The sequence below is a fragment of the Chanodichthys erythropterus genome, chromosome 14, assembly GCF_024489055.1.
Source record: "Chanodichthys erythropterus isolate Z2021 chromosome 14, ASM2448905v1, whole genome shotgun sequence".
Lineage (NCBI taxonomy): Eukaryota > Metazoa > Chordata > Actinopteri > Cypriniformes > Xenocyprididae > Chanodichthys > Chanodichthys erythropterus.
This window is the reverse complement of record NC_090234.1, coordinates 32,868,006-32,891,445: the sequence shown is the minus strand read 5'-3', so window position 1 is coordinate 32,891,445 and position 23,440 is coordinate 32,868,006. Positions and strand designations below refer to the sequence as shown.

Here is a 23,440-nt window from a genome sequence, read left to right as displayed (position 1 = left end):
CATTCACTTGTGTGATCGAGTAGACATTCCTTCAACATTAGGTGGCGTATGCATGCTGTCATCCTAAGAAAAACAGGGGGTGTGCGCGCGTACACACACACACACACACACACACAAGTTACACTAACTTACACTTACCCTACCCCTAAACCTACCCATCACAGAAAACTTTCTGCAATTTTAGAATTTCAATAATAATAATAATTTTGTATGATTTATAAGCTTGTTTCCTCATGGGGATCTCAATTTAGGTCCCCACAGTGACACGAGTCCCCATGAGTCTGTGTGCACAGGGACAGAAACACACACACACATACACAGTGTGCAGAATCATTAGGCACATTTTCACATTTTTTTTCCAGGCACATTACCAATACCAAACCACATTAATCTTAATAACTACTATTAATTTTGTATTTGATCATTTATAAGTTATATATAATTGTTCATGAAGGCTGGAAATGAAAAATGCCTTATATTCAGGTGTGCATAATTATAAGGTACATTTTATTTTACAGACAAATGAGCCAAAAAAGAGATTTAACTCAGACTGAAAAGTCAAAAGTTATTAAATGCCCATGAGAAGGATGCAATACTAGAAACTGCAGTTAAGACATGCATGAACATTGGACAGTGAAATGCTCATTGGGTCAGCAAGGTTGTTTAGGTAAAGAATCCTAAAAAAAAATAATCCTAAAAAACATGATCAGAAAATCAATGTGCCTATAATTCTGCACGCACAGTGTGTGTATATATTATATATTATATACACATTAACAAATTTACAAATACACATTAACAAATTTCTGCATGCATCCACCTCAGTTTTTAGGAAATAATCCATTAAATTATTCAGAGTTTTAGCATAATACATTTAATTCTTCTAACACACAACATATTTTTATTTATTAGTGAAAGATAGGTCAATGTTTATTCAAAATCACAACCAAGCAGCTCAATCCTCATAGTAATGGATTTCTGCCATAGTTTTGGAATAATTCGGATGAATCTGGAAAATATTGGTGGGTAGATGTAGTTCTTTACTTGGCCATTGTTATCTGTGTTGCCTTGAAAAGTCTGGAAAAAAAGAAGTCATTCTGTCATTCTGAAGACACAAAGCACTGTTTTTTCCACAAATGGAATCCCAAAAAGTGAGGCTACTTACCTTTTGTTCATAATCCTCATCATCCGTATACTTTGTCCATCTTTTGCCGTCTTCACTGTACTCCAGAGTATATGCTTTCACAAACATCTCTTTGCGTAGCGATTTGGCTCCCTGTGTTATTATCCCAGTTATTTTCTTTATATCCTTGAGTTCCACTTGGATCCATTGCTGAATGTCATTGTTCTGTAAATTGCAGACAGTTTAGTGAGGCTTGATGTTGATCTGCAGTGTAACAGTACCATTAAATGTTTAATTTATAATTTATGAGGTATGTCTTAGCTACCTTGGCTTGCCATGCATTGATGGTCCCTTGCATATTTAAGCGTGCATACCAAGGATGCCACTGCCCAGAGTACCAACTGGGGGCCACAGAACTGGCAGTGATTTGAGTATCTTTAATGAGGCCACTTTCCATTCCCAATGGCACAGAGCAACCTGCCGGCACAATTAGGAAGTGTTGGTATGGATCTGAACTTTATTGTGTCTTATAAGGCAATATGGGGAAACAAAATCTGTTTGAATTTTGCCCATACCATCAAGCTCACAACCAAAATACTCCAAACGGACAGTTGGGTAGTTGTAAGAATGTGAAGGATGTAGCCTCACGTATCGACCAATCAGAGGTGGGAAAAATGTATTCTCCTTCGTATCATAAGCTTCACTGTTCCCTTCAAAAGTCTGTTGGCATTGAAAAACAAGGTTTTTTGCTCACATCCTAGGCTTTTCACACATAACACTTTCAGATTAGAAAATAGGTATTTCAGCATTCCAGATTTTATAGGCGATCCAGGTTTTCTAAGACAGTTGGAACTCGGGTTCCTCAAAGAAAGGAAACAGTTAAAATATTAAAGGTGCCTAAGAATGCTTTTTCACAAGATGTGATATAAGTCTAAGGTGTCTCCTGAATGTGTCTGTGAAGTTTCAGCTCAAAATACCCCATAGATTTTTTTTTAATTAATTTTTTTAACTGCCTATTTTGGGGCATCATTAACTATACACTGATTTTGGCAGCGCCGCCCCTTTAAATCTCATGCTCCCTGCCACACGAGCTGTCGACTATATTACAGTGCATTTACAAAGTTCACACAGCTAATATAACCCTCAAATGGATCTTTACAAGATGTTCATCATGCACGCTGTATGCATGCGTATTATGTGAGTAAAGTATTTATTTTGATGTTTACGTTTGATTCTGTACGAGTTTGAGGCTATGCTCCGTGGCTAACAGCTAATGCTACACTGTTGGAGAGATTTATAAAGAATGAAGTTGTGTTTATGAATTATACAGACTGCACATGTTTAAAAATGAAAATAGCGACGGCTTTTGTCTCCGTGAATACAGTAAGAAACGATGGTAACTTTAACCACATTTAACAGTACATTAGCAACATGCTAACGAAACATTTAGAAAGACAATTTACAAACATCACTAAAAATATCATGATATCATGGATCATGTCAGTTATTATTGCTCCATCTGCCATTTTTCGCTGTTGTTCTTGCTGGCTTACCTTGTCTATGCACAGATCCAGACGTTAATACTGCCTTTCCTTGTCTAATGCTTTGAACATGGGCTGGCATATATGCAAATATTGGGGTCATACATATTAATGATCCCGACTGTTACGTAACAGTCAGTGTTATGTTGAGATCCGCGTGTTTTCCGGAAGTCTTTTAAGCAAATGAGATTTATATAAGAAGGAGGAAGCAATGGGGTTTGAGACTCACTGTATGTCATTTCCATGTACTGAACTCTTGTTATTTAACTATTCAATTTTTGATTCTAGGGCACCTTTAAAATTAAAATAATAAATATGTTTTAGTTGTTTTGACTCTTTTTAAATTATTTTTAGTTGTCTTGAGGCCACCTCGTAGGTTTGCTTAGGCCCCTTAGTGCAGGGATGGGCAACTTCAGTCCTGGAGGGCCACTGTCCTGCAGAGTTTAGCTCCAACCCAAATCAAACACACCTATATACCTCAAATATTGTGTTACTCCCTTAAAAAAAGTAACTAATTTTGTAATGAATTACATTACTTTTTCTCACCTGGGTTGGGCTTGCTTGTTTGTTTTAATTAACAAAAAAAGTTATGTTTTTGGAAAATTGTAAAGGCCCCTTCACAACAAAAGTGTAAAAGAATAAGCCTCAGGCTGAAGGAAATGCAAATTCACTCCTGTACAGTAGAGCTTTTAGTGTTTTAGTGTAGCATTTAGAGCATATACATGTAGTATATAAATAGTCACTTGCCTTTCTGACAGTATCACTGTCTCCCTTGTAGAAGATCCACTTCTTTTTGTCTGTGCTGTATGAAATGGTGTAGTTCATCACAAAATTATGTTTTAAGTACTGCCTGGCTCCCTGTGTGGCAACTTTACTAATCACTACCGGCCTCTGGAAGTCCACCTGGAAAGCAGGATACAGCCACCTCAAGTAACTAGTCATTAGCATTTCTTTATTTATGGGCTAATTGTCTACACACCGTTATGAGTGGTTACCTGAATATGCTGTCCTGTTTTTGTTGTACTCCATGCATTGTATTTCCCTGTATTATGTAGTCTGGCCAAATGAGGATACCATTGTCCTTAAATGCAGAGTTAAATGTGTTAATAGTGTGACCGTGACTACGCTACATAAAAAGCTATGCTTTCAGATCCTTACCTCTAGAGTCAGATGCTGTTATGTGTTCATCTTTCACAGTTCCAGAGATGAGACCAAGAGGGTGATCACAGACTGCAAAACAGACCAGGTAAGATTTTAAGATCTGACAGAATCTGTTATTTACCAGTAATAAGATCAGCATTATAAATTATATTTATGTCATACCGTTATCTAACACGAGGAATAGTGTCTGCATTCCTCTCTGCTGTGAAAGTCCAACTTCAGACTCCAGCTGCCAGAGACCAGGCTTTGAAGGCAACATTTCCAATGTGGCAAATCCACCTAAATGATGGGGCTGAGTGTAAATGGCTTTTTTAGATCATCTAGGTAAGCAGATATCTTCTATTACCTCTACAAACCTGGTAAAAGTGGGTAAACACCCTGACGGTGGTCCTTTAATTCCTTATTAATGAATGTTTGACCGTGGAAATGAACACTGTGGAGGTCTTTAGGAGAGCCCATGTTGATCAGATGCCACTTTGCTAGCTGATTTGTGTACATTCTAAGTCCTTTGAGACTGTAGATAATACCATTGATAGCTGATAAAACAAATGTTAAAAATATGATATTAAAAATATTTTCCAAGTAATTTTATGTAAAGCATTTTTTTTATCTCCAATTTATTTAGTTTTAATCCAGTGACACTTTTAAAAAATGGAGCACAAAAATATAATATAATATAAAAATATTTTCTTACCGTCAAACTTTAAATTTTCATGAAATTTTGGATCCATGATTGCTCTTCTGTTTTTCCTTTCAATTCTCGCCTTATTCTCCTCGTAGTACCAGCTCTTATTCTCATCAAATGTCATAAAAAGCAGGACAAATTCTCTTTTGTCCACAGGCTTTGTAGCCAGTGTGCCCTTCCTACACACCAGAATTGGCCCAATCAGCCCAGAGTTTATATCTTTCTCCTATGCAAGAAAGTAATTCAGTTGTAAGTGAAAATGAATAATTGTCATTTTTATTAAATAGTAAATTTATTAAATGGATAGCCCACTGGAGCAATCTTGGGTTAAGTGCTTACTCTTTGAATGAATATGAAGGAACATTCATGCTTACAGGATTCACTGCAGAGTAGTAGGTCCATGTTCGACAGTCAGATTCATTATTTTGAGGTCCAGATTTGGAATTTATAGTCCACATGTAGGTAAAGGTGCTGTTGGGTTGAACGGCATCGTCCTGTTTGTACCAGTACGGTGATTGGTCATCATAACTCAGGCCTTCCATTTGTTTTAAGTATTTTACTCCATTTGCATGCAAAGAGTATGGACGGCTGGCACGGTTCCTGAAAAATACCTAGCACAGAAAACAGGAATGTAATTGATGTTTATTTCATATGATTTGCTTCTAATTCTCATTTCTGCACAAGCATATTCAGATATTTAATGGTGTACCAGAACAGTCTGATCAACTTCAGCTTTAATAACTGGACCCAGAATTCCCAGGTGTTCATCCATTTCCCCTCGGATGTCTCGGATGCTAAAGGTGCTGTCCAGGTACTTTCTGAACACCACTTTTTTGAAAGCCGTGGGCCTCTCATTTTGAGACGTTTTATCAAGTCTCCTTTGCAAACATAAAACAAAATAATTTCACAAATGTATTACACTCTTTTAGATTTATACATTAATTATTTTTGTTTCTAGAAATGCAAAATATGTTATTTGTAATACATGATGCCGACAGTACCTCTGCCCATAACCAGCATAATCCCATTCTTCCTCTTCAACTGAGATGAAATAAGTCCTGGTATTCTTGTCTCCAGCCATTTTCAAGAAATGCTGCGATGTTGTATCAAGCACTGGGTTTTGAAAATCTGCTGGTTTGCTATAAGGATCTTTGTACTCTACATATTCATATTCTTCTGGGAGATCCAACACACTATCAAAATCTGTTTCCTGCCCTTGTTTTGGAATATATAACTCATAATCATCAAAGTCCCGTCTTGGCACTCCTATGACGATGGTCTCCCTCATCAAGTCTTCCTCACCTGAGACAGGCTTGGTTCCCCTTGGGGTCAACACAGAAGGTCCAAAACCTCTTGGAGAAAAACCAGAACGTGGCTGGGGCTTATACTCTTTCCTTTTCTTCGTCTTCATGCCATGTCCCTTTCTCGGCTTTACCCTCTGGTGAACTACTTTTTTTTTCTTTTCCTCCTTTTCACTCTTTGGCTTATTTGAATTTGCTGCGGATTTGTCTTTAATGTATTTGTTCATGTGATCTGGGATCTCCATATGAACCAATTCATTTTTGCCCTCATATCCCCAGTGCTCATTTTTTGGGTCGATATGAGATGTGAGTATGGCCTCGCTGTGATTGTTTTTCAGATAGATGACCACTTCCTCTTCACTTTTGCTTTCTGAGCCATCCTTCATCGATGAAACATTGAAAGGGCCAAGAGAAAAGGATGTATTCTCCTTGCTGTCTGAAGGAAAGAGCTGTGATGCATTCCTTGAAATTTGACTGTGAGATTTCATTTTATCATTAGTGGATGATGTTCTGTTCTCTGTTATTTCAGATTCAGGGTGGAGGCTGAAATCAAGCAAGGTTGCATTTGAAGATTCAGACTCATTACTCTGTGCAGTGCTGTTTCTCAAAGACAAATTGAGACTTAAATTGCTCTCAGTTTCAGAATTGATCTGTGAAAGCTTCTCACTGGTGTAATTTCCCTTTGTGCTGTTGAGTTCCTGAATCCCTGTTGTGTTTTCAGTTATTTCAACAATGTCCTGTACTGTGTCCACCACAGTCATAAAATCTGTTGAAATTTCCAAGGGATGACCACTGTCCAGAAGCACAAAATCCTCCTCAACTTGTGTCTCTGAGATATTGGACAGAGAGTCAGGACTAGGCACGTTGTATATGAAAACGTGACCCGAACTATCACGGTCACCATCCACTTTGTCACTACTATTTTTAACATTTAGCTCTTCTTTGATAACGGTTTTGTTTACTGAGGTTTGATTTGATAGCAGGGGCTTTGATTCAGGTGAATTTAACCATGCATTGTTATCCACCATAGTGATGTTTCTTTCATCAACTGGAGCATCAGATGAAGTGATAATTGTATTAGTGCGGAACCTGTGTGTTTCATTCATTGTGTGGCTGATGTTTGTTTCAATTATTGGAACACGAGTAGTATTACCAGAGACACTTTCTGTCTCTAATGATGAATTGCTGTCTTTTGATATATTGGCATTTATTTGAATATCCAGAGTGACGTTTCTGGAGACACTTTTAGTTTCATTCACTGGCTTTGTTGGTAGATTGCGAACCTTTCTTTCTACAACTGGAAAATGTGAAATAACACTGTCCGTTAGCGGTAAAAGTTCAATTCGCTCAACTTTATCTGATAAGTTGACCGAACTTTTTGACTCAACAGTCGGCGATAAAGCATCATCAAGATCTAGCGGTAAAAGTTCAATTCGCTCAACTTTATCTGCTAAGTTGACCGAACTTTTTGACTCAACAGTTGGCGATAAAGCATCATCAAGATCTAGCGGTAAAAGTTCAATTCGCTCAACTTTATCTGATAAGTTGACCGAACTTTTTGACTCAACAGTCGGCGATAAAGCATCATCAAGATCTAGCGGTAAAAGTTCAATTCGCTCAACTTTATCTGATAAGTTGACCGAACTTTTTGACTCAACAGTCGGCGATAAAGCATCATCAAGATCTAGCGGTAAAAGTTCAATTCGCTCAACTTTATCTGATAAGTTGACCGAACTTTTTGACTCAACAGTCAGCAATAAACCATCATCATGATCTAGCACTGAAAGGTCAATTTGCTCAACTTCATCTTCTAAGTTTTTGAACGTCCTCAAGCCTAAGATGTCTGCATAGTTATCGGTATCCTCATCAACCATGCTAGGGTTTACTGATTTTGGTTCCTCTTTTTTGATTTCTGTGATGGGCGCAGGTTTCCATACAGTGTACTCTGTCTCATAATTGCTATATTCCATTACATAATCTCTGAAGCATTCAAGGTCCTTGAATTTCACCCTCATCCCTTTAGTGGAGTCATGAGAGTTCAGTGATGCTAAAAGCCAAACACCTATAAAGTGGAGAATGTCAAGGTCATATTCATCCTTTTTTTAAAATGCATTTCTTAGTATAGTCAATATTAAAATCTTAAAATGAAAAATTTTATAAATAATTTAGATACTCACCTATATTAACCATGTTCATAGAAATAGTTTCACCAGTCATGGGAAACAGACTTAGAATATCCTCTTCTCTTTTTTTTAGCTCAAATGTATGGCCATAAAAAGTGGCAGTCTGGATATAATCTTGTTCACCAACATTCGACACATGCCAGGTCACAATTTCACCATTACAAAATCCCAATTCTTGGCCACTTTCATAAACATAACCATTGATTGCTGTAAGAGTTGATGCAATAAATACATTGTACAAATACATATATGAATCAACAACACTGACATGATTCTATCAGAAAATCACTCACTGTGCATAACATTTGATTTGTAAAACTCTGGATCATCTCTTTTAACTCTTTTAGGGTCACTGCAGTATGTGTTAATGTTCTCATCCTGGTACCAGCTCTTGTTCTCATCAAAAACTGTAAACATGGCATGCTGTTCTTTGTCAGCTTTTAGCTGAAAAAGAGAAGAATGATATTCACAGCATGATAATCATAATAGAGCCTCATAACTTCGAAACACTCTACATAAGCAGCAACTCCATAAACCGTTACTCACATTTAATGTCAGCTTGTCACTAAGCTAACAATGTGGGACTGTAAGCACATTATTTGGGTCATTTGACTCTGATTCAGTGACCTAATATATTGTAAATGGAAAGCACTAACCTGGACATTCTTTTTATTGAGAGACTGGCTCTTACAGATGAGAAGAGGACCCACAAGACCAGAAGCAATGTCTCGAGGAATGTCCACTGCACTGTGGTACATCCTGGTCAGACATCTGGGGTCACTGTCCATTGGTACATCTTCCTCAGACACACTCCATGTATAGGTGTAGGTCTCTCCTGGTTGAATGCCATGTGTCTGGTTCCCTTTTAAATAAACAGCAGGTTTGTTTAAATACATTTTCTTGGTTCAGTCATACTTAACCTTTTATTTACAATTTTACAGGTATCTTAGCCATGGATAAAGAAGTTTATAGATTAGAGCTACATATTACTGAGGGGGAAAAACCGCCACTGTGATATTTAGTTTTTTACTGTGATATATAATGTGATATGAAAAATAAAATAACCTTCACTGGATGACAAGAATAGCTATATTCGGAAATGGTTTAATTTATCTGCATATAAAATAATAATTAAAAAAAAAAAATGAATGGGTATACTCTATAAAAACTGACTCTAAACCTACTTCCTTCTGACTCTAAACCTATTTTAGTAACCATAAAGAGTCCTTTTTTTGTTTTTTTTAAAAATGTCTTTTCACTTGCATTATCACAGGCCACATTCCCACTGTTTTTACACATTCATTTTACTATAAATTAGTATTAATAACAATTTTATTGTGATTTATTAATACAAAAATATGAAAATATTATAATAATACTATTATAAAGTAAAATAAAGAATTTAGTATTTAATAAAATAAAAAATAATTTTAATGTATAGTACAATTGTAAAAATACAGTACTAATATTTACGTCTTAATTTCTTCACTATTAAACGTTAAAACATCTAGCTTTTATTTTGTCATTTTGCGATTAAATGCTGTGATTTTAATAAATATGCATTGTTTGTTTCAGAGTGAAGCGTGGCACTGTGTTCATTTACACATGTGATAACTATATGTTTTATCAGAGCATCTCAATTCACAATAAACGAACCAAGCTGCTCTGAGTATCATCATGGTTGTGTTTAGTTTCATTGTGTTTTAGTTTGGCCTTCCCTGTTTCCTGAGGTTTTATTCCTTTTTCTGATTAACCTGTGTGTCATTTAGCTCCCTTGTTTGCTTCTCTGTATATATACTCCCTGTTTTGTTCAGTTTATTGTCCAGTATCATCAGTGTTGGATGTGGTTGTTATTGTCTCCTCCTGTGATCTACTGAGTTTTCTGTTTGGATGTAATAATGAATGTTTTTCTTATCTACTCCTTTTGTCGTGTGCTTCACTGCAACATCCCACTGTGACACTGAGATGCTGAAACATCACGAGCACAGTGCTACACTTACCTCTGAAATAAGCAACGCATATATTTATTCAATTCAATTGCAGCCTTTGAGATTTAAAAATCACACTAAGCCATATCGTTATTTTCGAAATTATTGTGCAGCCCTATATTAGAGATGTCAGCACATCTCCAAATGTTGTATGCTGATTTAAATAGAGATGAATTGCATGCGTGTGTATAGTGCAGATTCATAGATATTAGACGAACCTCCCTCAGGATAACTGGCTCCTTCTGCTGCTTTATCAATGGTCAGTCCATGAGGATAGATACTATATGGACGTGATGCTTTGTTTTTAAAGACAATCTATAGAAACAACATCATGATCATCATGCATCCTGACCAGAAACGTTAGAAGGATTCTTCTGTTTACCTTTAATCACAAAATAAAATAATATAATAATGGCGATAAGAGCTGTGATTATGTGAGTCGCTGTACCTTTATGACATCTCTGATTTGGGCTCTTATCACTGGCCCAAGAATCCCAAGCTCCTTCTTTCTTTGCTTGTCTTCCGCTCTCTCTTTAAATGTGCTATCTTTATACAGGGTAAACACAGCCTTTTTGTATTTTTTACCTATCCGTTGAGGCCCCTGCTTTAAATATTTTATTCGGAAATCCCTGAGTGGAATAAAGTGAGGAAAAAAACATTACAATGGACCTCACACAAGAGCATGTCCTGTTGATGGATCATGATGCACATACCCATCCATGTTTTCTGGCATATTTGGAGCATAATCCCAGATGATCTCTTCTGCTGCTATATAGTAAGTCCACTCTTGGCTTTCTTGTTTCTGCTGGATAGTAAGTCGTCTTTTTGGAGCTGTGTACTCATCACATGTCTTGATATTTAGGTATCCATGCAAGCCAGCTGCAAATATGACATCACATTTTCAGCATATGGCAATGTAATCACTTTTATAAAGTAAAAAGCTATGAAATAGAGACAAGTTTTATAATGAATAATTCATGATGTTTTGTGGTTTCTCTGGCAGGTCTTACCTTCCAAGTGCCTGCTAATGTGAGAGGAAAAGAGCCAGCGTCCAGGGTGGAGACCAGTCATACTGGCACTAGTGGCAGTTCCACTAATGATGCCAACAGTGGAGGTTTTGTGCCCATCATGCAGAAGGACTTGCCCATTGAAGTGTACAGAGAAGAGCTCTGGCTCAGAGCTCATTCCTAGCAGGTGCCAGCTGACTTTGGAGTGGGCACAGATGTCCAGATCTGGAAGATGACAAGAATGAGATTTGCGCGTAATTAGATTTGCAGAAATGAAAATGTTATGTGTGAAATATATCAAACCAACCTGGTACAGAGCCATTTGTGTAGCCATTTATAGTGTATTTCACATTCTGTGCCTGCGGAGGGTCCCCGGTGCTGTACCAGCTCTTGTTCTCATCAAAAACTCCAAACAACAGAACAGCCTCCTGATGGAAACTAATCTGCTTTCCGGAGCTGTCTAGGGTGCCTGTGGGACAAGGACATATTAATCGTCTAAACAAACAGACTGTTTGTAGTTGTGTAATTTCTGGGAAAGTCAAACTGATAAGCTGGGGAAAGATGTCCCCCTTAAAAACACTACATTGTAACATATTTGAAAATGAGTTCAGCATGTAAAGGATGAGGATGAGGCCACATTCTATAACCGAACTCACACCCATAAATTTTTAGGAGTTAAGGCCGTTCACACCAAGAACGATATCTATAAAGATTACTATAACAATAATTATATGTGCGTACACACCAACGAACGATAACGGTCTGTTTATTCTAAGTTCACACGCTACGGTTTCAAAGTGTGTACATTGTTTTTGCTGTTCTTGTTGCATTTACATGGGTTTAACCAGCAGATGTTCTCAGCATGCATAGAATTTAGCTGACAAAGTCAATATAGTGGAATAAAATCAATGCCTAGTCTTTTTCACTGCAACGTCAACGGAAGCAAGACAATGATGTTGAAATCAAAGACTATAGAATAACAATGTGTTATTAAATGTGTCTTAAAGATGCCATCGAACGTTTTTTTACAAGATGTAATATAAGTCTAAGGTGTCCCCTGAATGTGTCTGTGAAGTTTCAGCTCAAAATACCCCATAGTTTTTTTTAATTAATTTTTTTAACTGCCTATTTTGGGGCATCATTAAATATGAGCCGATTTATGCTGCGCGGCCCCTTTAATTCTTGTGCTTTCCGCCCACGGAGCTCGCGCTTGCCTTAAACAGTGCATAAACAAAGTTTACACAGCTAATATAACCCTCAAATGGATCTTTACAAAGTGTTTGTCATGTATACTGCATGCATGCGTCGGATTATGTGAGTATTGTATACTGTTATATTGTTTACATTGATTCTGAATGAATTTGAGGCTGTGCTCCGTGGCTAACGGCTAATGCTACACTGTTGGAGAGATTTATAAAGAATGAAGTTGTGTTTATGAATTATACAGACTGTAAGTGTTTAAAAATGAAAATAGTGACGGCTCTTGTCTCTGTGAATACAGTAAGAAACAATGGTTACTTTAACCACATTTAACAGTACATTAGCAACATGCTAATGAGACATTTAGAAAGACAATTTACAAATATCACTAAAAATATCATGATATCATGAATCATGTCAGTTATTATTGCTCCATCTGCCATTTTTCGCTATTTTTCTTGCTTGCTTACCTAGTCTGATGATTCAGCTGTGCACAGATCCAGACGTTAATACTGGCTGCCCTTGTCTAATGCCTTACATAATGTTGGGAACATGGGCTGGCATGTGCAAATATTGAGGGCGTACATATTAATGATCCCGACTGTTACGTAACAGTCGGTATTATGTTGAGATTTGCCTGTTCTTCTGAGGTCTTTTAAACAAATGAGATTTATATAAGAAGGAGGAAACAATGGAGTTTGAGACTCACTGTATGTCATTTCCATGTACTGAACTCTTGTTCCCTTTCAGTCAGTCACGTTCGACGTACGTCAGTAGTGACCGACGAATTGGGATATCGCTTAGAGAGCCCTATCAGCTTCGTGTAAACTAAAACAAGCCAATGGAATTGGCGTGCGATATTTGCATAATGCGCACCGCCCCCGACAGGTGTATATAAATAGGAAGCAGATGCAATCGCACTCTGTCTTTCGCTTCGGAGCCATACAGTGGTGTCCTGTGTTAGAAGACTAACTTCTTCGTGGAAAACGAAACTGCCTCAGAAGAGGATCCTACAGCAAGCTGTGTGCTGGCAGTTACGGCGCTTCAGCGAGGTCACGAACTTCCGAGGAGCCGAGCTATAGCTCTCAACTGCTGTTTTCACAGCAACACGCCTAGAGTGAAAAGAGTGTGTGTTGCAATTTGGGCCGGTTCCTCGGTGTGTCCAGGGAGTGGTGTACCTGGCACATCGCGTCACTCCCTGTGTGCTTCAGCACGAGCGAGTTGACTGTTTCCCCTTCTAAAAGAGCTTACAGACGAACCCTGACAGTATGTCATTTCGTCTGTGCGTTACTGGGTGCGCTCGTTCCCTGGTCCCTGCTGATGGGCACAATCGCTGCATCTCGTGTTTGGGCATTCAGCACGCTGAAGCAGCTTTTGTGGATGGCTCATGTTCCCATTGCGGGAACATGACTATCGCGGTGCTGAGGTCTAGACTCTCCTTCCTGAAGTCTCAGGAAGCGGGGGTCCCCTCTCCTATGCCCCGTTCGACCGTTTTTTCCGGCCCGGGCCGGAATGACGGTTCGGCGGCGTATAGGAAGGGTGACCTGAGGATCACGGTCAGGGCTTCCCCGCCGAGCGGAAAAGCTCCGTGGGCCCCTGCCGCCTCGTCAGCACCGCAACCCATCGTGCCACCGTTGGTTTCCGCTGGGCCCTCTACGGACTGTCCAGCCGTCACCTTTGGTTCGCCGGCAGTGGATCAGATGTCGATCGCTGCGTCGGAAGGTGAGCCTGAGTCCTCGGGGGAGGAAGATCCGGACGCGCTGCCGCCCTCCGGGACGGTAGCGTTGCCCGAGTCGGATCCCGAGCTCACGGCTGTGCTCTCCCGGGCAGCCTTGTGCGTCGGGCTTGAGTGGAACCCTCCACCCTGTCCCGGCCCATCTCGGCTGGATGATTGGTACTTTGGGGGGGGTCGCGCTGGTCAAACGGCGGGGTGGCCAGGGGGTACGCGAGGATCCCGTCAGTCGAGCGGTCCGTTGCGATGCAGTTGTGTCCAACGGCCACTGGCTGGCGTGGTGAGCCGCGTCTCCCGTCCCGGGCCTGTAAATTCTCAGCCGGTCTGACTGAGAAAGCTTACAGTTCCTGTGGGCAAGCTGCCTCAGCCCTGCACGCGATGGCCCTCTTGCAGGTTTACCAAGCAAAGGTGCTGTCGGAGATGCCCCAGGAAGGTCCTGACCAACAGCTGCTGGGGGAGCTGCGCGCTGCCACCGACCTTGCCCTCCGGGCAACGAAGGTGACAGCACGTGCTGTTGGTCACGCGATGTCTACCCTGGTAGTCCAGCAACGCCATCTCTGGCTGACCCTGGCGGACATGCGGGATGCCGACAAACAGCGGTTCCTGAATTCCCCCGTGTCCCCGGTCGGCCTTTTCGGCGAAGCAGTGGAGAGCTTCGCCCAACAGTTCTCCGCTGCACAGAAGCAGGCCGAGGCTATCAGACATGTCATGCCACGGCGGTCCGCTGCTGCCTCCACCCAGCCGCCCGTGGCCCAGCCTCAGCCTGCTCGTCACCGAGGGCGCCCGCCTGCGTCGTCCTCCGCCCCTGCTAAGCCGGCAAAGCAGCAGCCGACACCAGCCAGGCAGCAGGGTGCCGGTCGCGGGCGCGGTGCCCAGCCCGTCTCAGCTAAGCCCGGTGGTAAACGAAAAAGAAAGACACGGCCCTGAGATGGGCAACCTGGAGGGGAAGGTCCTTGCTCTTCGGGAGAGAATACCATCATCTCTCCCAACCCCGGAGGAGGGCCGGGGGGAATTTGTGATGTCTGTCTTACAACCGCCGCTGGCTCCCCGGAGTCCAGCGGTACCCACTTTTTCACAAAAAGAGCAGTTTCCTCAAACTCCAGGTCACAACAAGGTGTGTCTGCCAGTGTGCCAGGCCCCGCCTCGCCGCTGGCAGCTCCCTCCCCATTCGCCAGCAGGCGGCAGTGTGATGGCCCAGACCGCGTCCCGTGCGCCGTCTCCCATGCACACTGCTGCCTCGCAGAGTCCGACCCCACTTCGGGCCGCTCCCAAGCCGTCCGAGTCGGGTCCCTCTCTGCCTTGCTGCCCCACCCCCGGTGCGTCTGTGGTGCCTTTGGTCCCGCTGGTTCGGAGTCTGGAGGCGTGGAGCACGCTTCCCAGCCCGTCCCGCTGGCTCATTCGGACTATCAGACTCGGCTATGCGATTCAGTTCGCCCGGCGTCCCCCGGTTTTCAGGGGTGTCCACTTCACTCAGGTGTCGTTGGACAGTACACCTGTTCTCCGGGCGGAGATTGCTGTCCTCCTGGCGAAGGATGCAATCGAGCCGGTCCCTCCAGCCGATATGAAGTCGGGGTTCTACAGCCCCTACTTCATTGTACCGAAAAAGGGCGGTGGGCTACGGCCAATCCTGGATCTGCGCGTCCTGAACCGGTATCTTCACAGGATGCCGTTCAAGATGCTCACGCAGAAGCGCATTTTCGAATGCGTCCGTCCCCGGGATTGGTTTGCAGCAATAGACCTGAAGGACGCGTACTTTCATGTCTCGATTCTGCCTCGACACAGACCCTTCCTCCGGTTTGCGTTCGAGGGTCGGGCATATCAGTACAAAGTCCTACCCTTCGGGCTGGCCCTGTCACCCCGCGTCTTTACGAAGGTTGCGGAGGCGGCCATTGTTCCCCTCAAGGAATGATGGCTGATCCTGGCCAGCTCGCGAGAGCAGTTGTGCGAACACAGGGACATGGTTTTAGCTCACCTCAGCCGGTTGGGTCTTCGGGTCAACTGGGACAAGAGCAAACTCGCCCCCGGGCAGAGGATCTCTTATCTCTGTCTCGAGCTAGACTCGGTCGCACGGACTGCGCGTCTCACCGAGGCACGCGTCCAGTCGGTGTTGAACTGCCTGAGCTCGCTCAAGCGCAGGACAGCGGCTCCACTGAAAGATTTTCAGAGGCTCCTGGGGCATATGGCATCTGCAGCCGCGGTCACGCCGCTCGGATTGCTTCATATGAGATCGCTTCAACACTGGCTCCGCGGCCGGGTCCCGAGATGGGCGTGGCAGTGCGGCACGCTCCGTGTCCCCGTGACACCGAGCTGCCGTCGCACCCTTGTCCGGTGGTCGGACCCTTCGTTCCTGCGGGCCGGAGTACCCCTCGAACAAGGCATGCTGTGGTCTCCACAGATGCCTCTGCCACGGGATGGGGGGCCACGTACAACAGGCATGCAGTGGCAGGTCTTTGGACGGGGCCTCAGCTGCATTGGCATATCAATTGCCTCGAGTTGCTAGCGGTACGTCTTGCGTTGGCCCGCTTCAAGAAGCTGTTGTCAGGCAAGCACGTTCTAGTCCGCTCAGACAGCACTGCGGCCGTTGCGTACATCAACCGTCAAGGTGGTCTACGCTCCCGTCGCATGTCGCAACTCGCCCGCCATCTCTTGTTGTGGAGTCAGAAGTATCTGAGGTCCCTTCGGGCCACTCATGTCCCAGGTGTGCTCAACCGTGCAGCCGACGAGCTGTCACGGCAGCCTCCACTTGCGGGCGAGTGGCGCCTCCACCCCCAGGCGGTCCAGCTGATTTGGCAGCATTCCGGCGAGGCCCAGGTAGACCTGTTTGCCTCCCCAGAAACTGCCCACTGCCAGTGGTTTTATTCCCTGACCGGCGGCACGCTCGGCACGGATGCCCTGGCACACAGCTGGCCCCCGGGTCTGCGCAAATATGCGTTTCCCCCAGTGAGCCTTCTCGCACAACTCCTGTGCAAGGTCAGGGAGGAAGGGGAGCAGGTTCTGTTAGTGGCTCCGTACTGGCCCACTCGGACCTGGTTCTCAGACCTCATTCTCCTTGCGACAGCCCCTCCCTGGCCGATTCATATATGAATCTGTGGCACCCGCGTCCCGATCTATGGAACCTCCACGTGTGGTCCCTGGACGGGATGCGGAGGTTCTGAGTGATCTCCCGCAAACGGTCGTAGACACCATCACTTCCGCTAGAGCTCCTTCCACTAGGAGTCTCTATGCGTTGAAGTGGAACCTGTTCTTTGAATGGTGCGCCTCTCGCCGAGAGGACCCCCGATCATGTTCGGTCAGATCCGTGCTTTCCTTCCTGCAAGATGGGTTGGAGTGAAGGCTGTCTCCCTCCACCCTCAAGGTGTATGTTGCCGCTATCGCCGCACATCACCACGCAGTTGAGGGTAAGTCCCTGGGGAAACACGATCTGATCGGCAGGTTCCTGAGGGGGGCGAGGAGACTGAATCCTCCTCGCCCTTCCTCCGTACCCTCTTGGGATCTGACCCTGGTTCTCACAGCTCTCCGGGGTCATCCCTTTGAGCCTTTGCAATCAGTCGACCTGAAACTAATGTCTCTTAAGACGGTTCTTCTGGTTGCATTGGCTTCCCTGAAGAGGGTAGGGGATCTGCATGCATTTTCGGTCGACGAAACGTGCCTAGAATTCGGGCCCGGTGATTCTCACGTCATCCTGAGACCCCGGCCTGGATACGTGCCCAAGGTTCCTACCACTCCCTTCAGAGATCAGGTAGTGAACCTGCAAGCACTGCCCTCGGAGGAGGCAGACCCAGCCCTAGCTTTGCTCTGTCCCGTCCGCGCTCTGCGCGTTTACGTGGATAGAACGCGAAGCTTCAGGACCTCAGATCAGCTCTTCATCTGTTACGGAGGCCAGCAGAAGGGAAAGGCTGTCTCCAAGCAGAGGATGACCAACTGGATGCCATCGCCTTGGTGTACGAATCCCAGGGCGTGCCTTGCCCGCTCGGGTGAGGAGCCCACTCCACCAGAGGGGTGGCCTCTTCCTGGGCGTTGGCTCATGGCGCCTCGCTGACAGATATCTGTAGAGCTGCGGGCTGGGCGACACCAAACACGTTCGCTAGGTTTTATAGCCTACGTGTAGAGCCGGTATCCTTTCGTGTACTCGCATCCACTAGTCGGTAGACGTGTTGTACCCACTCTAAGTGTCGGCTTGCAATGCCATTCCCGCCACTGGCCGGATACGTGCATACTTTCACTCCAGTCGTGTTCCCCGCTTGGCGAACCCTGTCGAGTTCCTCCGCCTCCCCCTTCGGCTCGGACATTGCGGAGTGTCTGATGCCAGGCCTACATCCGTCGCTGACGCTGTCTGTTGGCTGGGGCCCATATGTCGTGACTCCTCTACGTGAGCGGTCCCATATGTGTATTATCCACGGTTTAAAACTCCCTACAGGCTGAGTCCGTGTCTTTCCCTTAGCAGAGCCAGCTCTGCTGTCACCTGTCAGATGAGTCTCCCCCTACCAGGTGGAGCCATCCCAGGGACTCCATATGCGTACTGCCCCCGGGCCAGTCCATATGTGTATTCCCACGTAAACTCCTCCCCCATTGGGTAGGTAGTGGTCTCCGCAGCGTCCCTTACGGGTTCGCTTCCCCAGTATAGTCTAGTTTACTTAGTGGGTAGTGGTTAGACAGCAGTAGACTCTCTCGGTGTAAGCTCGCCCCCTTCACCGCCAGCCGGTGCTATGGGCGGTTGAGCTTGCGCTGGGCACTGGAAGGGGTTTCGTAACTGTGGCGCTTTAGTTGGGATCCCAATTCGCCGGTCACTACTGACGTACGTCGAACATGACTGACTGAAAGGGAACGTCTCGGTTACGTATGTAACCCTCATTCCCTGAAGGAGGGAACGGAGACGTACGTCCCGTCGCCACAGTTTCTGTACCCTTGCTGTAGCGCGGACACCAGTTGTCTCCTCAGCGAAAAACAGAGTGCGATTGCATCTGCTTCCTATTTATATACACCTGTTGGGAGCGGTGCGCATTATGCAAATATCGCACGCCAATTCCATTGGCTTGTTTTAGTTTACACGAAGCTGATAGGGCTCTCTAAGCGATATCCCAATTCGTCGGTCACTACTGACGTACGTCTCCGTTCCCTCCTTCAGGGAACGAGGGTTACATACATAACCGAGACGTTATTCAACTATGCCAAGGTAAATTAAAGGAACTTTGGTTGAAACTAGCGCTGGATACCTGAGGTAATTGTTACACTGTAATTGTTGCAATTGCTAGCTAGGCATATATCATTAATACTTCTCAGCGTTTATTTTAAGGGTATGACTGATTGTTTTCCATATATCCATTTTCTTTAAAGTAGCCTTGAAAAGAGGGGTTGACTTGTCAAACAGTGGTGGCTTTTTCTGGACCTCGGCAACTAACTCCGCAGTGTCGTCTGCCATTTTAAATGTGCAAGCCCTTAAATTAAAATGGATTCTGATTGGCTGTCAGTGTTTTATCATTCAACAGCTGGCAAAAAATCACTCTGAAAGTGATCCCAACTATATTGTTTCTCTATATCGTTGTCATTATAGCTGTGATGTGGACTCTACTATTCTTTTATATTTAGAATAATTTTTAAAACTATATCTTTATCGTTGTCTTTATAGTTATCATTCTTGGTGTGAACGGGCCTTTAGAATTGCATTATGAAAAATGTAAACGGAACCGGACTGGACAACTTGTTGTCTGTCACACAGAAAGAAACACTCGTCTTTCCTTGTATTGGTTTTCATGTGCAGTTTTAGTAACTTACAGTGACAGAGATATGAGCTGTGTGTTCTATAATCTGAAAGGTTTAGATCCACATCCAGTCACTGTTCTCTAATGGAGCTGCTCATGTTTTGTGTTTTACGCAACTCAAATGCTCCGCTATCCACCCAGATATAAAAGCTGCTGTCGGTTAATGAAGATATGACAGATGAATTCGACTGGCAAGTTCATACAGACAGCAGGCCTATTCCAGACGCTACTGTAAGTTGTGTGCATTTCTAGGTGCACATCTGTAAGTAAGTGCAGTTGTCAATCCTCAAAACTGCCTGAATGATTCGGTTTCTGCTAAAATCATTCAAAATTCAAAAATTAAATAAAATAAAATCTGTATGGTTTAACATTTGAAAGCAAAAATAAATAAATAATGAAGACATTATGGATATAAGATAATTTTGTTCTGTAAAATAAAATAATCCATTATTATTAAATAATAATGTTTTTGTCTCACATACCTTTCTTGCAGATCAGCATTGTGCCTATTAACCCTGTATTGTAGTCCTTGACAATGTCATAGTGGGAGAGGTATGTGTAGGTGAGGCATGGGGGGTCCGCAGCCATGGGGGACACCTCAGATGTCACCTCCCACTGGTACGTGTGCTCTTGGCCTGGGAGAATGACGTCATCCTCTTTCTCAAGGAGTGACGTGTTGTCAAAGTATAAAGATCCTAATGGAAACATTAGCAGTGCAAAAAGAATGCAACTTCAGTCGATGTACATGCAAATGAAACTAATTACGATCTATATACGAATAAAACTAAACAATGTATCTTGGGAAACAAATTGTGCTTTTAGGAATAAAATGGCAGATATTGTATAAGTAAATATTTTTCAGAGACTCACTGCTTTGGACTTGGGTACAGTCTGTGGTTAACTTGTATCCTGGGTTAATATTTCCAAAGAAATCAAACACAGATGTTTGTGTTGCTCAAGGTGTTTACTCAACTAAATGATGACTACTAAAATAATCCATAATGTCCTCTAAACAACATTCCTCTTGAAATGTATCATCTCTATTATTTCATAGCTCAGTGTCTGTGTGTGTTACTAGCGTGTTGTACGTTACAACACTGTTGCATCAATCATACTATTACTGCAATAACATCATAACACACACCCTCTGACTGCTTCCCGTAAGCGATGCCATGTGGGTGGATGCTGCAGGGATGATCAGCCATGTTCTTGAATGTGACAATGATTGTGTCGCCCTCTTGTCCACGTAATGTCGGCCCAAGTAACCCTAGAACATTAGATTTGAACAATCATGATTTAAAACTTCATGTAACAGTAAATGACTTTTATTTGTATTTTCATGCATTAATACTGAATGAGTGGATTTTAATGTTGAAACAAAGTCAATTGGTGTTCAAATACAGTTACCTGAGGACAAAGGATGTGTTTTAGGCTGTGTGAATCCCTCATTGTACTCCCTGTATACTACTTTTTTATACGATGATCCAGTCCTGGAGTACAACAGCAATAAATAAATTGCTCACATGAGCATATAAATTAACAAATAATAAATAAAATAAAAAAAGCACCCAATTGTTTGAAATATTTATAACTGTTGAATAAACGGTACTGTGCAAAAGTCTTAGGCCACCCCCAGCTTTGTTGTTTTAGCAACGTTTAATGACATCCATATTTAAGTTTTGGTCTTTATTACAATACAAACATAAAATACAGGAAATATACACAACAAATGTACACAAAATGTAAAAAAAAAAAAAAAAATTATTATTGGTTTACCATTTTGTCTATTGTTTGTATTTCATATATAAACAATAGACAAAATGGTAAACCAATTAAAAAAAAAAAAATATATATATATATATATATATATATATATATATATGTATAATTGGTTTACCATTTTGTCTATTGTTTGTATTTCATATATAAATGTCTGTCACATGTCCTTGTTTTCCTTACTCATAAAATTGTTATTTAAAATATTTAAGTTTGAATGTTATTTCTTTTCGGATAATAAACTGTCTCAGTACAGATAAGTATTTATTTGATACAGTTTTACAACTGTGACTGACTTTATCTCTCAAATACAAGATCTGAACAAATAAAAGGCAAACGACAATCCCCAACAAATAATGCTATTTTCATACCTTTGCTGTCCGGCAGATGTGTAGTCCCAGTTAATATTAACAGCTGCAATGTAATAGCGTCTCTCCACAGCTGTTGCACAATGACACAGGAATGCCAGAAGGGCCAAACCATACAGGGCCCCTGGACAGGAACAGAGTTTCATATCTGACAATGAAACTCCAGGTAGAAACGATCTGTTCCGTAGTGCAGGGAATTCTGAACTTTCAGAGAAATGGCAGTGAGCTTTATCTCCCCCCACCCCTTTGCTGCACACACACACACACACACACACACACACACACACACACACACACTTCACTTGCATGTTTAAACACTGTGCTCGAGGGCAGTGCACTATCATTATCAGGAAACTGAAACTTTTTGTTTTTGTTTAGTCATTACTCTGAGACTTTTTGTAAGCAAATGTTAAGATGACAAGAATGGAAAACACTGTTTTCATGAACATAATTTGTCAGTGGTGAATCCCTCCCTTTGGAAAGAAACGCTAGTCAGTGCATCATCTTATAATTTTTCCATGTAGGCATAGATACATGCACAAATACTGCAAATTGTCATAATGCAACCAACTAACTACTATCTGCACAAAATGAATAGGTTCTACACCGTAATGATGAAATCTGAGCTATATTAATGTGCGCTTCAGTTTCTGTGAAACACCATCGTAACACTTTTCCGCCCCAGACAGCAATTCCATTATAAGGATTTACTCCTAATCCCTCTGATTTCCCTTGAATAGTTTCTTAATACATTATTTGTTTACAGTACAAGTTGCATAAATGTATGAGTAAAATGAGTCATGGATGTGAAGAATTACTGTCTGGACTTTGTTTAACACTTATTTCCACTATAACTCTATGAGCATCACGTCATATAATAATAATAAAGAAAATTAAACAGTGTTTGTTATTACAAGCCAAAATTTTGTAATTTAGCACATGACTCACACGACCACATTTCCCTGAGAAGTTCCTGTTCAACTCAAGTCGTCTTCATTTATATACTGCTTTTTTACAGTAGGCCTACAGGTTTCAAAGCAGTTTCACAGTGATCACAGGAAAATTAATGCCATTGGTTAAATGACACCATACTGGAATCATTTTGATAATGTTTTATTTATACATAGGGAAAGGAAAGGGAAGGAGGCCTTCGCAGGAGATAGTTTAGTTGACACTTCAGTTGACACATGTAGGCTACTTGAAATTTCCTAACAAATTACCCTTGTTAAATTTTTCAGAGAGATGCTGAGAAACACATAGCAGACAAGTATGGAAAACATGTTAAAATTATAAACTGAGCATTAAACATTAAATACTCTACAACATTAAATACACTTTAAAATGTACAGCATTAAACTGCATGTTAAATGTAATGAAAAAATGTTTACAACAGTTAATTATTGTCTTCTGAAGAGAAAGCACTCAGTTATTGTCTTAATATGTTACAGTATTCTTAAAAATATACATTCAATCCTAAAGTAGGTTATACTAACAAAACTACACTAAAACTTTTTTCCTCAAACATTTTAAGTTTATTCACTATCCAACCAATAATAATAAAAAAAAGTTGCAGATTTTACATTCACCGATTAAAATCAACCCTAAAATCATCTTTA

General features: G+C 42.4%; 1 protein-coding gene across 1 annotated transcript; it reads right to left on the bottom strand.

The window, feature by feature from the left end:
• Position 1: 1 nt before the first annotated feature.
• On the bottom strand, positions 2–22,005 carry f5 (coagulation factor V). Its single transcript, XM_067409211.1, has 25 exons — positions 21,828–22,005; positions 21,088–21,170; positions 20,825–20,947; positions 20,163–20,375; positions 11,297–11,458; positions 10,993–11,214; positions 10,696–10,861; positions 10,431–10,611; positions 10,201–10,297; positions 8,651–8,856; positions 8,288–8,438; positions 7,989–8,201; positions 5,512–7,873; positions 5,220–5,388; positions 4,885–5,121; positions 4,520–4,736; positions 4,182–4,361; positions 3,988–4,104; positions 3,823–3,894; positions 3,660–3,745; positions 3,412–3,567; positions 1,699–1,843; positions 1,449–1,600; positions 1,166–1,348; positions 2–1,077 (listed from the first exon to the last, which is right to left on the bottom strand). Exons 1-25 carry the CDS (start codon positions 21,968–21,970, stop codon positions 931–933), a joined length of 6,183 nt encoding a protein of 2,060 aa, XP_067265312.1. The 5' UTR covers positions 21,971–22,005; the 3' UTR covers positions 2–930.
• Between the last annotated feature and the right edge of the window lie 1,435 nt (positions 22,006–23,440).